Source organism: Lathyrus oleraceus, chromosome 3 (assembly GCF_024323335.1).
Source record: "Lathyrus oleraceus cultivar Zhongwan6 chromosome 3, CAAS_Psat_ZW6_1.0, whole genome shotgun sequence".
NCBI lineage: Eukaryota > Viridiplantae > Streptophyta > Magnoliopsida > Fabales > Fabaceae > Lathyrus > Lathyrus oleraceus.
In genome coordinates, this window is record NC_066581.1 from 534,143,415 (window position 1) to 534,155,915 (window position 12,501).

A 12,501-nucleotide genomic window follows, 5' to 3' on the forward strand; every position below is an offset into this window, starting at 1 on the left:
TCTCCCTTCTCTCTCCATAACAATTGATCTCACTAGAAACAGTTGAGGTCATCGGCTAATATTTGAAGTCATGAATTCATATTTACTATACATTCAAGTGAAGGTAGTGCCATAATATGATTTAATATGATTTTTAGATTGGAGTTAAAGTTTTCCCTGACGAAGGATCAATCAAGGTTAAGTGGCCTCGAATAACAGAAATTTATTCATTTCATATGTCATCTCTAAAGGTTTCATTGCTTTTGTACTATATTCCGTTACTGTCAACTCTATTACTCTACGTCAGATTCTGGTTCAAAATTTGATAGGATTTATCAGAAGTAAATTGAATTTTCTGCGTCAGAATCTGGTTGAGAACCATCAGAAATAGAAGAAGAAGAAATTTAAGGAGAAAAAATCAACACAGTTCAACCCCCTTCTTATGTTTTTCTCGCCTTCAGTTGGCATCAGAGCAAAGTCTGGATCCTAAGAAAACACTTCTTTCTTTATTGTGAGTGATTCTGAAACTGAATCATATCACTCTTGATGGTGGTCCTAGCCCACAACTCACTCCTCTTGATAATGTTAATCATGATTATAGTACATCTGAAAAGAACAACTATGTTACTAAACCTCCAACATTCAATGGAGACTCTACTGAATTTGAATGGTGGAAAAGATGTACACACATTATAAGTTTTGATGATAAGCTGTGTGACATTCTTGAAGATGATATTGATATTCTTGTGAATGGAGTATGAATGGTAGTTGATAGAAAAACTCTCACACCTATTTTAAAGAAGATCTATAGAAAATATCACAGACTGAGAGACATTCTTGTAGATGTTTTGTCTCATGGTATATAAAGATCATTGACAAATCTTCTGCCAAAACTATTTTTGAATCTTTATGTGCTACTTATGAAGGAAACCAACAAGTCAAGGAAGTTTCTGGTTCAACAATATGAGCTTGATCAAGATAAAAGAGGATGAAATATTGAAACTATGTTTTCAAGGTTTCATCTTCTTGTGTGTGGACTTCAGATTTTGAAGAAGAGTTATACCACTTCTGATCATGTCAAGAAAATTCTTAGGAGTCTCCCTGTCAGATACATACCCAAAGTGACAACTATTCAAGAAGCTAAAGACTTTAACAATATCAGTTTTGAAAGTATGATCAATAATCTCCAAAACCATGAGTTAGAACTCAATGGAGATGAAGAACCAAACAAGAAATCCAAGTCTCTGCCTTTGAAATATGTTGGGAAGTCTCTTAAATCTTCAAAGACTTAAGAGCAAAAAGAAGTCACTCATACTGAAGCCTCCAATGAAGATTCAAATGATGACGAAATGACTTTCATCATAAAGAGATTTCAGTATCTTGCTAACAAGAACAAGAGGTTCTCTAGAAGAAGATTTGCCTTCAGAGGAACAAGCTATAAAGTTAACAAAGATGATCAAAAAGGGTGCTTCAACTGTCAAAAATCTGATCATTTCATAGTTGATTGCCCAGAGCTTCAGAAGGACAAAGTCAAAAAGAAAAGCTTTCAGAAGAACAACTTCAGAAGCAAGTTTAAGAAAAGTCTCATAACAACTTGGGATGAGCTTGATGCTAATGAAGAGGCTGACAAGAATGAAGAAGAAGTCAATCTAGTTTTAATGGTTTCAACATTCTCAGAAGCTGATTCTAACTCAAATTAAGAGGATGCAAATAAGGCATTCTCTAAACTCTATAGATTTGATTTAATTACTTTATGTCAAGATCTTATGGATAGATGTCAAGAGAAAGCTATATATATGAAAATTATACAAAAACAATATGGTCATATGAAAGATGAATTAAATATTTCTACAAATAAGATTGAAAAATTAGAAAGAGATTAAATTGTTTTAGTTAAGGATATGTCGGACAAACCACTTGATGAGTATGAGCGGGCTCTTCAAGAGTTTGTCATAACTGACTTTAACAGAACCAAACTTGTATCAATAATCTATGATGTAAGTAGAAAAAAAGGAGAAGGTCTTGGTTACCATCAAAAACCTCCAAGGACTAACACCTCGATTAAACTATAAATATCCTTCAAAACACTTCCCTGAGATATATGTAAGAGTCTTGTATTACCTACAATTGTAATATTTCAATAGACTGCAACTCAATAAGTAGATAACAAGTCTCTCCATAAACTAACTTATACATATCATGTTAAGCAGTGTTTTGAAAGTAGTCATATAGATCTATAAAATATCATCTAAATGCTTGAAGCCATTTTGATTTTCCCATTCAGTAATTTATCATAATTTGAGAGTAAATGATTGTAATCAAAGCTACACAATTTTCAGAACTCGCTTCTATTTCTGTCTAATTTTCACCATCTCATTAAAATAAACTTGAATTTAAATACACCGACGCACAAAAATTATATGTATGCTAAACATTCATGAATATCTGTTGTTCATAACTGACACAATATATAGTATCATCCAAACTCCAAATAATATAGTAGCAATCCATCATTCAGTTCAGCAACAAATTATGAATAGAGGTTTAATGTCATCAAACTATACCTATGGAAATTTGGAACCCCTTGTAAGAGCAAATGAATGTGAGGCAATAATAAGAAAACTACATGCAACATATAACTGGTTGACAAATACTTCATTCCCAACAGTCTCCACTCTTCAGCTAATCATTCTAATCTTGTACTATTCTGTTCACTTTCTACTGGACTTTCACATTCCTTGCTGAGTCACGACTCAGTTTAACTCACCAAGACTTTCTTAGCATCTTCATCGCATCTGTTACAGTGTTCATTATTATCTGATTCAGAAACACCCTGTTGAAGTTCCGGAGAATCTGATACTACTTATTTATGCATATCCTCTTTAGTTGATCCTTCAGCTTCTACCTCTGGTTTCTGATCACAGGAGTCTGGTTCATTGCCAGGGATTGAAGACACCTCTTCTTGAAGCTTAGAGCTTTGCAATTGTTCCTCCATCTCTTGATGTGCACTTTCTCCTGAACTTTCAGAGGTTCCTTGCTTAGAGTCGTAATTCTCATTTTCATTCACACTGTCTATCTTTTTGTCTTCGTAACATCTGTTACGCTGTTCAATATTATCTGACTCAAGAACACTCTGTTGATGTTTCGGAGAATCTGATACTACCTGTTCAGGAACATCCTCTTCAACTGATTCTTCAGCTTCTACCTCTGGCTTCTGATCACAAGAATTTAGTTCATTTCCTGCTGGACTTTCAGACATTCCTTGCTTAGAGTCATGACTCTCATTTTCATCCACACCATCTTCCTTAGCATCTTCTTCACCTCTATTATTTTGTTCATCATCATCTGATTCAAAAACACCCTGTTGAAGTGCCAGAGAATCTGATACTATTTGTTCAAGCATATCCTCTTCAACCGATCCTTCAGCTCCTAACTTAGTTTTCTGATCACGAGAATCTAGTTCATTTTCTGAGCTTTGCGATTCTTGAAGTACAGAGCTTTGCGGTTCTTCCTCCATCTTTTGATGCTCATTGTCACTTGGCTCGTTAACCCCAGGTCCAGTTTGATCATGAAACACAACATCTGCATTAGAACCTTCCATATCTGATGAGCTTTCAACAATGCTAGGATCCTTCTCTTTGGCAGAATGCTCTGTGTTTGATTCATCTCCACCTTCATTTTTAGAGACTGGGAAAGATTGGAAAGCATCCCATTCATCTTCACTGACATCATCTTCTTCCTCGTTATTCTCATCTTTTTTCATCACAACAACTGAAGGAGTGGGGTGTTTCTCTTCACTTCCTCCCACTGGCTTCGGCATTTTAATATCCAAAACTGGTATTTTAAAATCTGTTTGGTTTTTATCATGTGTGACAGAAGCTCGTATTACACCCTGCATGTCGTGGCATTACAGAAGTATGCAACAGGAGATGTTATCAGAATATGGACAAAGTTTCTAAACATCTGTAACAGAACCCATGACAGTTCAGCAAAATAGATGTCAATAATCAGTTCACATATATACATATTTGTAACACCAAAAATACCTGAAGTTCATGGCGGTGCAGAGGAGGCATTGATAGTAAAACATCCTTGAAATGCATGGCTGATGAAGGAATTTGAGCAAGGCGAGAAACAAGCTTAATGGCTGTGTTTCTTAAATCCCTTATTTCCTGTCATTTGTTTGAATGATCAAAAGAATGCATAATAAAATCACAAGGAGCTAACTCCAACAATTAAAAATCTCAGTTTATATATATTACCGGAGAGAACCCGTCTGTTGTTGACAAGAAAATCGTGACAATGGCCTCCAGAAGTAAGGTCATAAAACTTCTCTGGCAGTCATTACCTTTAGCTAGGGCTTGTAACACCACCATGAGACTTAAACATTCACTGGCAATGTTTACCGACTCTTTCGTTATAGTATTCTGCAATCAAAAGAAATATAAATCCTTTAGCTACACCAAGAATTGCAAAATTCAATGAGCAGATAAAATGAACTAATGATATTTTTAGTTGCATTAATGGCAAAACAAGAGCAAATGTTGTAAGTACCTTTAACATTTTGTGGATCAATGTGAAAATATCAGTAATTAGCTCCCCAGCAATAAACATTAAGAATGAGTTATCTTCTGTATTCACACCTCTTTGAATCCTGGCTTTAAGAAATTGCAAACCTATAACTTGGACCTGTTAACAACAAATTACAGTCTTTGGTATTTCTCTCTGGGTAACAGCAATGATGTGATATTTCCTACATATTCATTTACCTGCATATTGGAATCACGGAGTACTGTTTGGAAACAGCGAATGCAATATCTCATTGCAATAACACAGATGGATTTGCTTGCTTCACAATTATCAACATATTTGCTTTCAAGAGCCAGTTTCACAATTAATATGATTTGTTCAAGAGAAAATGAAAGCTTTGCATGTATTAGTTTCCGTTGGTTTAAACTCTTAACCTCCTGCAAATGGAATTCCTCAATGCCATACTTAGTCAAAGAAGCAATAACACTTAGACAAGTTTCAAACATTTCTTTTAAAGGGAGAATACTATCATCCAGCGCAGCCTCATCTACAAAATAAAATTGAGAATAACTCCCTCAGTTGTACTGTTGAATGAATCAAATTTTATTTTTCACTCCTACATTGGTAGCTTGATGTTTGGTTTGAATTAAAACATCTTGAACCTTGTGGGACTCGAGATGTTTTCTCAACCCAAATATTTTAACAAGGTTGTTAGACTCAAGGGAGACAAGAGTCTACGAAATATAAGAACTAACATTAAAAGACCTAAAAAAATAAGTATGGAGTTGCTACAACAGAATACTATAGCCCTCGTAGGGTTCGGCACAACACGACTAGGCTGTGAACCGCTGCCAGCAATAGCGGTTGTAGCAGCCGCTTATTGCAGCCTCAAACCACTATTGCATCTGCTATCTTTTAAGGGTATAAATGTCAATTCAAACCCTCTAAGGGTAATACTATGTTCTTCCTTCTATAACGTTCTTGCTCACAAACAATTGTTTTGTTCTTCCTATTTTTAGTTCGGTTCAGTCCAGTTCTATTGTTCTTCTCTATTTATGTTTATTTACGTTTATATATATATATATATATATATATATATATATATATATATATATATATATATATATATATATATATATATATATATATATATATATATATATATATATATATATATATCCACACAAAAAAATTTAAGGAATCTAAATAAAATAAGCATGTCAAAATTAATTCCTATTTAAACAAAAATACATTTAGGGAAGAAACAGTGAGGAAATATTCGTCAAATATAAATAGTCACACTAGCAATTCACACGGTGGGAAGTATGCATATGGATCAAACTGGTTTGGATTAAAATAGCTCACCATCACTTATTCTCTTTAACAAAGGTATTGTACAGTTGACCATGTTAATGGCTTCTGATAAGTAAACCTCAGTTGAAGCCTCCTTAACACACTTGTAGCCAACTAAAACCAATGCCAGAACCGTTGATTTTGGATGCTGGGACATCTTAAGTAATCGTAATCAGAGCAAGTCAGTAATGATAATCATCTTTTAGGATTAAAAAAGTGCACCATGACTTCCGAGAATATATAATCTTAAATATGCAAAAAATGATACTGGCTCAAATAAAAACCTGTTATCTAGAATCATTATCAACAGACACACCTTGGTCTCAATACGGTTAATTACGGCCACTGTTGTGCTACATAGTGTATGTATCACATTTACTTCAGAGTTTGGGTGATCTATCGAAATTGTATCAGTTCTGGACAACAGACATTCACGAATATTTAGCATAATATATCCTATGCAAAAATGTCCATCCAATAAGAAACTACAATAAGTTATTAGTCACAGGAAATCAATTACCTGTGAAATAATTTAAAAAGGTAGTGTATACAAAGTTCCATTGTTATCAAAGCAAAATTTTCACTATTGAAAATCTCTTCCGGGCAATTTTGGGCAACCTGTAGGGAAAACAAATAAAACTTGAACTTTGAATGTCATAAAAAATGAACCAATTAGGAGAACAGCTAATAAGATTAACATGTCATTTAAGAACAAATCGTGCCTAATAAGAAAACGAGGATTTTCAGTGTTTTGAAAAATATGCCCTACAGGGATATAAAATATAATGCAGAGTTAAAATCCTGAAATCAATTTATCGAATGCGTACCTGTGATAAAATTGATATTGCAAGACTATTCCAAGAATTATCCATGTATGTGGAATAAGAAAGAATCTGCATTCATTAAACATGATAAAGAAAAATATGAGAATTCTCTACATGATAGTTCCTTATATGTATTTAACTATCTTCAAAGAACTTGTCATGAATAAAAACAAGCAGAACACTTTTACAGTCCAATATCTTCATACAGAGTAGTGGATTGGCATGATATATTGACATAGAGCAGGTATGTCATCAATCCTTTTTGTTAACAGTAGGTTTTACTCTAAACCAGCAAAGATGAAAAAGAAATAAGTATCAGTCATTTATGTCAGACTCTCGGTAGATTTAAGAAGTTTTAGGTGCCAACGCTATTGCAATTCCAAATTTGTATTAATTATACACATTGAAGAAAACAGAGAACCTATTTCACCTTGATTAGTTTATTAAATCACAAATTGAATTGAATATCTACTGTGCATGTCAAACATACGTGCAAGATCTGTGTCAAGGACAGTTTCTCCTTAAACATGGTTAGGTGGAGGAAAATTATTGGTTTTACACATAACCTCGCGTAAGGACCCGTAAGCGCAGACAGTGCATAGACCCACTTTACCTTATGTAAATTGCAAAGGATTGAGCTATTGGCCACTTAGTCAATAGAAGCTTTAATACCATTTAAAGGACCAAATCTTGAAAAAAAGAAAAAACAAAAGTTTAAGCTATTAAGTGAAGAGTGGACACTGGAATGGTTTTATTTTATGTCTCACACTATCCAATATAATACTTATTTCATTCACCATGGCGGAAATAAATCCTCTTGTACAAAGTTCATGAACTTAAATGAGGAATATTCAGTTATTTGTTCTAAATTCTAATCAAAATAAATGGACGAGTACATGGAAATATCATGAAGGTAAAAATATGCCGTCTTAATAGGACTTGATTGAGAGGGCTGAATGTTGCATCCACTAAAATAAAAAATATGTCTTAGAACTGTATGTTAAATAATACTGTAAGAAATAACACCCACCTGCAGCAGTTCTTTGCAAATATCCATGTTAAGCAGTCCCTCTCCAAAAAAACTCTCAGTTGAAAGAAATTGAAACATAGGTAGTACAATTTCATATAATTTCAAGCCTGGGGTTTTCACATCACCGCTTGGGGAGTTGCCACCATGCTTCACATTAACAAAGGCCAACTGTATAATTGGTTTGTACAGGATAGGATGTTGCGACTGAAACAGACCAAGAAGAGAAAATCCCCATAAGAACTTGAAATCTTCAAACTTCAATTGGACCATGCTATACTGACATTTAGCAGCATTATGTTTGTCAGTTTCTTTGACTGAGGCTTTGGTGGAATCATTTCCTCCAGAATTCACTGGAACTGAGTCGAGTGCAAGTGCTTGCAAAATTACAGGCCAAGATTCATCTAAACATGGGCGTAACTTTGAAGAAACAACAGGTGATTGCAGCCCATCAAGAAACAGATTCCACTGCAAGTAAAGTGCAACTAGAATGAGAAAGAAACTTTGACGACACTAACATAATCATAATGATCCAGGTTTGTCTCCGAGACAAAAGTATGCACCCATGAATATCTTGAAAGTTCATGTTCATGCTTACCTTCCTCTTTGGGCTCAGGCACAAGCTTATATAACTATAATCCTTCAATGTATGGATCCAGTACTTCCCTAGAACACTCGAGCTCTTTTGGAACAATGGTAATAATGTCTGGTACTCATCTGGAACTCCATCTTGATGCTTCCTCAAGGATGCATATATATAACACTTGAGAGAAGCATGAGCGGCCAGAAGTCTTACTTTGATCTAAAATGTGAATTATAAAAAAGATAAAAGAACTAGATATAAAAATATTGAAATATATTATGTTCATATAACATTTAGAGTCACGTGCCTTGCTTGTGACCCATTCCGCAAACGAAGGATAATAAATGTCCTCAAAGTCGTTCAGTGGCCGTGAAATCAAAGAAAATATGCGCCTGACCACCACTTGATCCCCACTGATTATTCCACTTGTTAATATCTGAAATTATTACATATAATTGAGTTAAAATCATGTTTAATTTCATAGTTGAGGAGCTTCCTTAAAATACTCCCAACTTCCAAATGACTACTAACTTGAGATATGTTTAGAGTAATAATTAGGTGAATATTAGGGTATGTTAAAACATGTAATAAATCAACTTCAAAGGTAACTGAAATGAATAAAATGATGAAAGCTGCAACCTTGGTAGCCAAGTGCAAGCCTGCCTCCAATAAGCTAGGACTAGAAGATGTGTCCAAGGTGGTACGAACTGCAGATACTAGCTGGGCCTATATTTGTAATAGTTTCAGTTATTCCAAGTGCATCACAAAACTCATAATCTACATAACCATAAAAATGAAGTATCCGTTCTATAGAATGTTTAAACACAAGCATGTGCATATAATACTTGAAAAGAAATAAAAAGAAAAAAAAACTTAGATGACATACATAAAAATTAATTGACATGTGTCATGTAAACAATTTAGGGGGTGGTGAAAACATTTTGTTGAATACCTGATACTGTTCAAGAAGAAGATGCCCAGGAAGCTCTGGGTCAGCTGCTTTTTCAAACTGTAAATCCAAAACTCACATATAAGCACGAATTAACAAAAATTGACCAGTAGGGAGATTATAAGATACATCATGCAGTATACACAACATTAAACTAAGCAGAAAAGAAGATGATAATTAATAAGGAATGAGCTCTTCAATACTTGGACAAACAATGCATCTTTTAGACAGAAGAAAATATGTTCAGTTGTGTATGGTTAAAAATTAAATACAATTACTCATAAGAATTAAACATAAGAAGCAATTATGGATGACAGAGGTCAAAGGCCTAGGGGCATATGAGAAACACACTACAGAGAAAAGACAAAATAAATCCTCAGTAGAATTATGCTCTCCAGTGCCTTTTAATACCTGTCAGGGAGGCTCAGTTAAGCATACCATTTTCTGAACATCAAAAAGATGCCCAAAACAGACCCTGCCTCATACCAGAACTACAAAGTGCGAAGAAATCATGAAGATACACACATTTCCCCGTGTCCAAAAAAATAAATCTAATAGAGAATAATAGTTAGCAGCCCCACCTTAAAGCCCCTCTTTTTTTTATAACAGAGCGACTAAACCTAATAACACAATGTTATAGTTATAGGGGGGAAAATGTTAGACTCTTGAGTTTTGTAACTGATATTAAATTAATAGGAGAGTTAGTGGGTAATATTTAGAATTATTATATTATTAATTAAGAGTGTTTAGGTTTAGAATAAATAGGGAAAGACATTAAGGGAGTTCATCATCTTGGAATTGGATAGGAAAATGGACCATTTTGACATTGGAAGGTGCAAACCCTCGAAGTTCTGGGGTACTATTCTGTAATTCAAAGGAATTTTCCCTATATTCTTTTATATATCAGTTGGTTTCTATCAGCTGGTATCAGAGCAGTTCTGATCCGAGAAGTTTCTACCGTTGTGCTGAAAATTTTGACAGGAATATGGCTGCAGATTTGATTCCAAGATTTGATGGAAGGGAGGCCTATTGGTGGCTGATCCAGGCTGAGCAATATTTTGGGTCAAGAAGAATGAGTGAAGAGATGAAGCTTGAGTGGGTTGTTGCATTTGCATTGAGAGGAGATGCTCTTGATTGATGGATTTCTTGGAAGGAGAGTCATCCAACTACTTGTTGGTGGAATTTTGTAAAGGCCATTCTCAAGAAATTTCAACCAGAAGTTTGGGATTGTCTACTGGAGTCTGAAAACAAAACACAGGAAATCCAAGGCAGCGATGAAATTCAAGAACCAATAGCATCTCCAACTGAAAGAAAAGATTGGTGGTAAAGTTGAAGACTCACAAATCCAACACTACAGTGAAAAAGAAGTTTGTAAGGTGGATATCAATCCTGATTGCGTGGGCGACGAAGTGAAAAATACATATTCATTGATGGCTGCTCGGATCAGAACTTCTCGGATCGGGGAATTAGTGAGTGGTTATTGGGAGAGCCATCACATGGTACCAATTATGGGTTTCGGTCAATCCAAGTACCACTTGGGGAAATTTTAAAGAGGCTATTCTCAAGAAATTTTGGGCAGAAATTGATTTAGTAGAGAATCAAGCAACGCAAATGAGAGAAATGAGACTCAGCGATGAACCAAATAAACGGCCACCGCCACAATGATTCGGCCAACAGCTGTTGTTGCCGAAACCTCAAAACGTCGAGTATCACAAGGTGATTGTTGTTGTTCCTAAGATAAAGCCTAGGAAAGAGAAAGTTCCACTATCGGTGTCACTGTCATCCCTACAATCGATCATGAGAAAATTGACCGCAGTGAGCAAATTTGATCCAGGAGAAAATTATCCTATTTTTTGTATAACAATCTTTTTGCTTCAAGTTATGGGATCCAGGAGGATATATTCTTTCACCTTGAGGACAAGGTGAATCTTTAGGGGGGAGTATTGTTAGACTCTTGAGTTTTGTAACTGATATTAAATTATTAGGAGAGTTAGTGGGTAATTATTAGAATTATTATATTATTAATTAAGAGTGTTTAGGTTTAGAATAAATAAGGGAAGACATTGAGGGAGTTGATCATCTTGGAATTGGATAGAAAAAGGGGCCATTTTGGCATTGGGAGGTGCAGACTCTCGAAGTTCTGCGGTACAATTCTGTAATTCAAAGGGATTTTCTCTATATTCTTTTATATATCAGTTGGTTTCTATCAGAAAATGACACAGGAAAAACTACAAATTAGCTACAAGAAAAGAAGTATTCAAGGAAAACGTGCATAGAATAAGTGCATCATCATATTTCACAGAAAACATACTACCTTATCCACAATAGTGCCAAGAAGACTAACGCCTACTGGCTGCATGTTCTCAAACTGAATTGTGCTAATCTGATGGGGAAAAAAAATAAGGGTGTGATTGATTCTAATATATCTTTAGTATTTCAGAAGAACAAAGGGTAAATTATTCACTGCTCCTATATTCTAATTGGTTGGCAGTACCTGATAAGCAAGTGATATTAACTCTTGCAAGTGAAGAACTAGCCAATCACCAGGGGACTTCCCACTTGCATGTTCTTTCCTTGCCAGAAAGAGGTCAAAATGAGCAAGATTTCTTCCTACAGCATCTGGTAGATGGCTCAAACATCTATAATAAAATTAACGACTCAAATTACATTCAATAGTACAGAGACTAAAAACAAGATTCTTTAATTGGCAAAAGAAAACATCTGCCTCAAAATATAAATCAAGACAGATCTTTCATTTAATACTTTACTGAAGGATGAGGACATTTTTAGCATTAAATACATTCACATCACATGATAAAAGCCTCTTTTAATTATCTTCAATAGTAAAAAAGAGGGGGTGAATTCATTCAAATTTATATAAATTTGAAATAATAGAATAAATTTTATCATTTTTAGGAAAGATGGAGGAATTGTAAGTTCAATGTATTTATAACAAAAATTAAATTACAAGATTAGGAAATACATACTCTGCAGCAAAAAGTCTAGTTCTATATCTGAGGTACTTCTCTCTATTAGCTGCACCGGTGGAAGCTTGAAACTGGTTGCTGTTGGAGCCAGAAACCATATTTTCTTCATCATTAAGGTTCAACGTTGAATCACCATCTAAAAAATCACTTTCTGCATTGTTATTAGTTTCAGTGTTCCTCATTGACGTTGCAAGGACCTGCGATAATTCCCCATTAAACCACTGTCAAGATTTGGTGAAATGTTACGGAAAGTATTATGAAGGGGAATG

The 12,501-nt window shown here is 34.7% G+C and overlaps 1 protein-coding gene across 1 annotated transcript in view; it reads right to left on the bottom strand.

Annotated features, from left to right (window-relative positions):
- Nucleotides 1–2,409: 2,409 nt before the first annotated feature.
- Nucleotides 2,410–12,501, bottom strand: part of LOC127128765 (protein SWEETIE) — a 44,033-nt gene continuing 33,941 nt past the window's right edge. The window contains exons 32-48 of the mRNA XM_051058136.1: nt 12,233–12,429; nt 11,740–11,884; nt 11,560–11,628; nt 9,249–9,305; nt 8,936–9,022; nt 8,604–8,732; nt 8,312–8,515; nt 7,717–8,181; nt 6,690–6,755; nt 6,383–6,480; nt 6,179–6,278; nt 5,875–6,019; nt 4,749–5,056; nt 4,534–4,668; nt 4,242–4,406; nt 4,026–4,151; nt 2,410–3,871 (exon numbers count right to left, since the gene is read on the bottom strand). Coding sequence (XP_050914093.1) covers nt 2,843–3,871; nt 4,026–4,151; nt 4,242–4,406; nt 4,534–4,668; nt 4,749–5,056; nt 5,875–6,019; nt 6,179–6,278; nt 6,383–6,480; nt 6,690–6,755; nt 7,717–8,181; nt 8,312–8,515; nt 8,604–8,732; nt 8,936–9,022; nt 9,249–9,305; nt 11,560–11,628; nt 11,740–11,884; nt 12,233–12,429 — 3,525 coding nt within the window. The 3' untranslated portion in view covers nt 2,410–2,842. The remainder of the gene's footprint in view (nt 3,872–4,025; nt 4,152–4,241; nt 4,407–4,533; nt 4,669–4,748; nt 5,057–5,874; nt 6,020–6,178; nt 6,279–6,382; nt 6,481–6,689; nt 6,756–7,716; nt 8,182–8,311; nt 8,516–8,603; nt 8,733–8,935; nt 9,023–9,248; nt 9,306–11,559; nt 11,629–11,739; nt 11,885–12,232; nt 12,430–12,501) is intronic.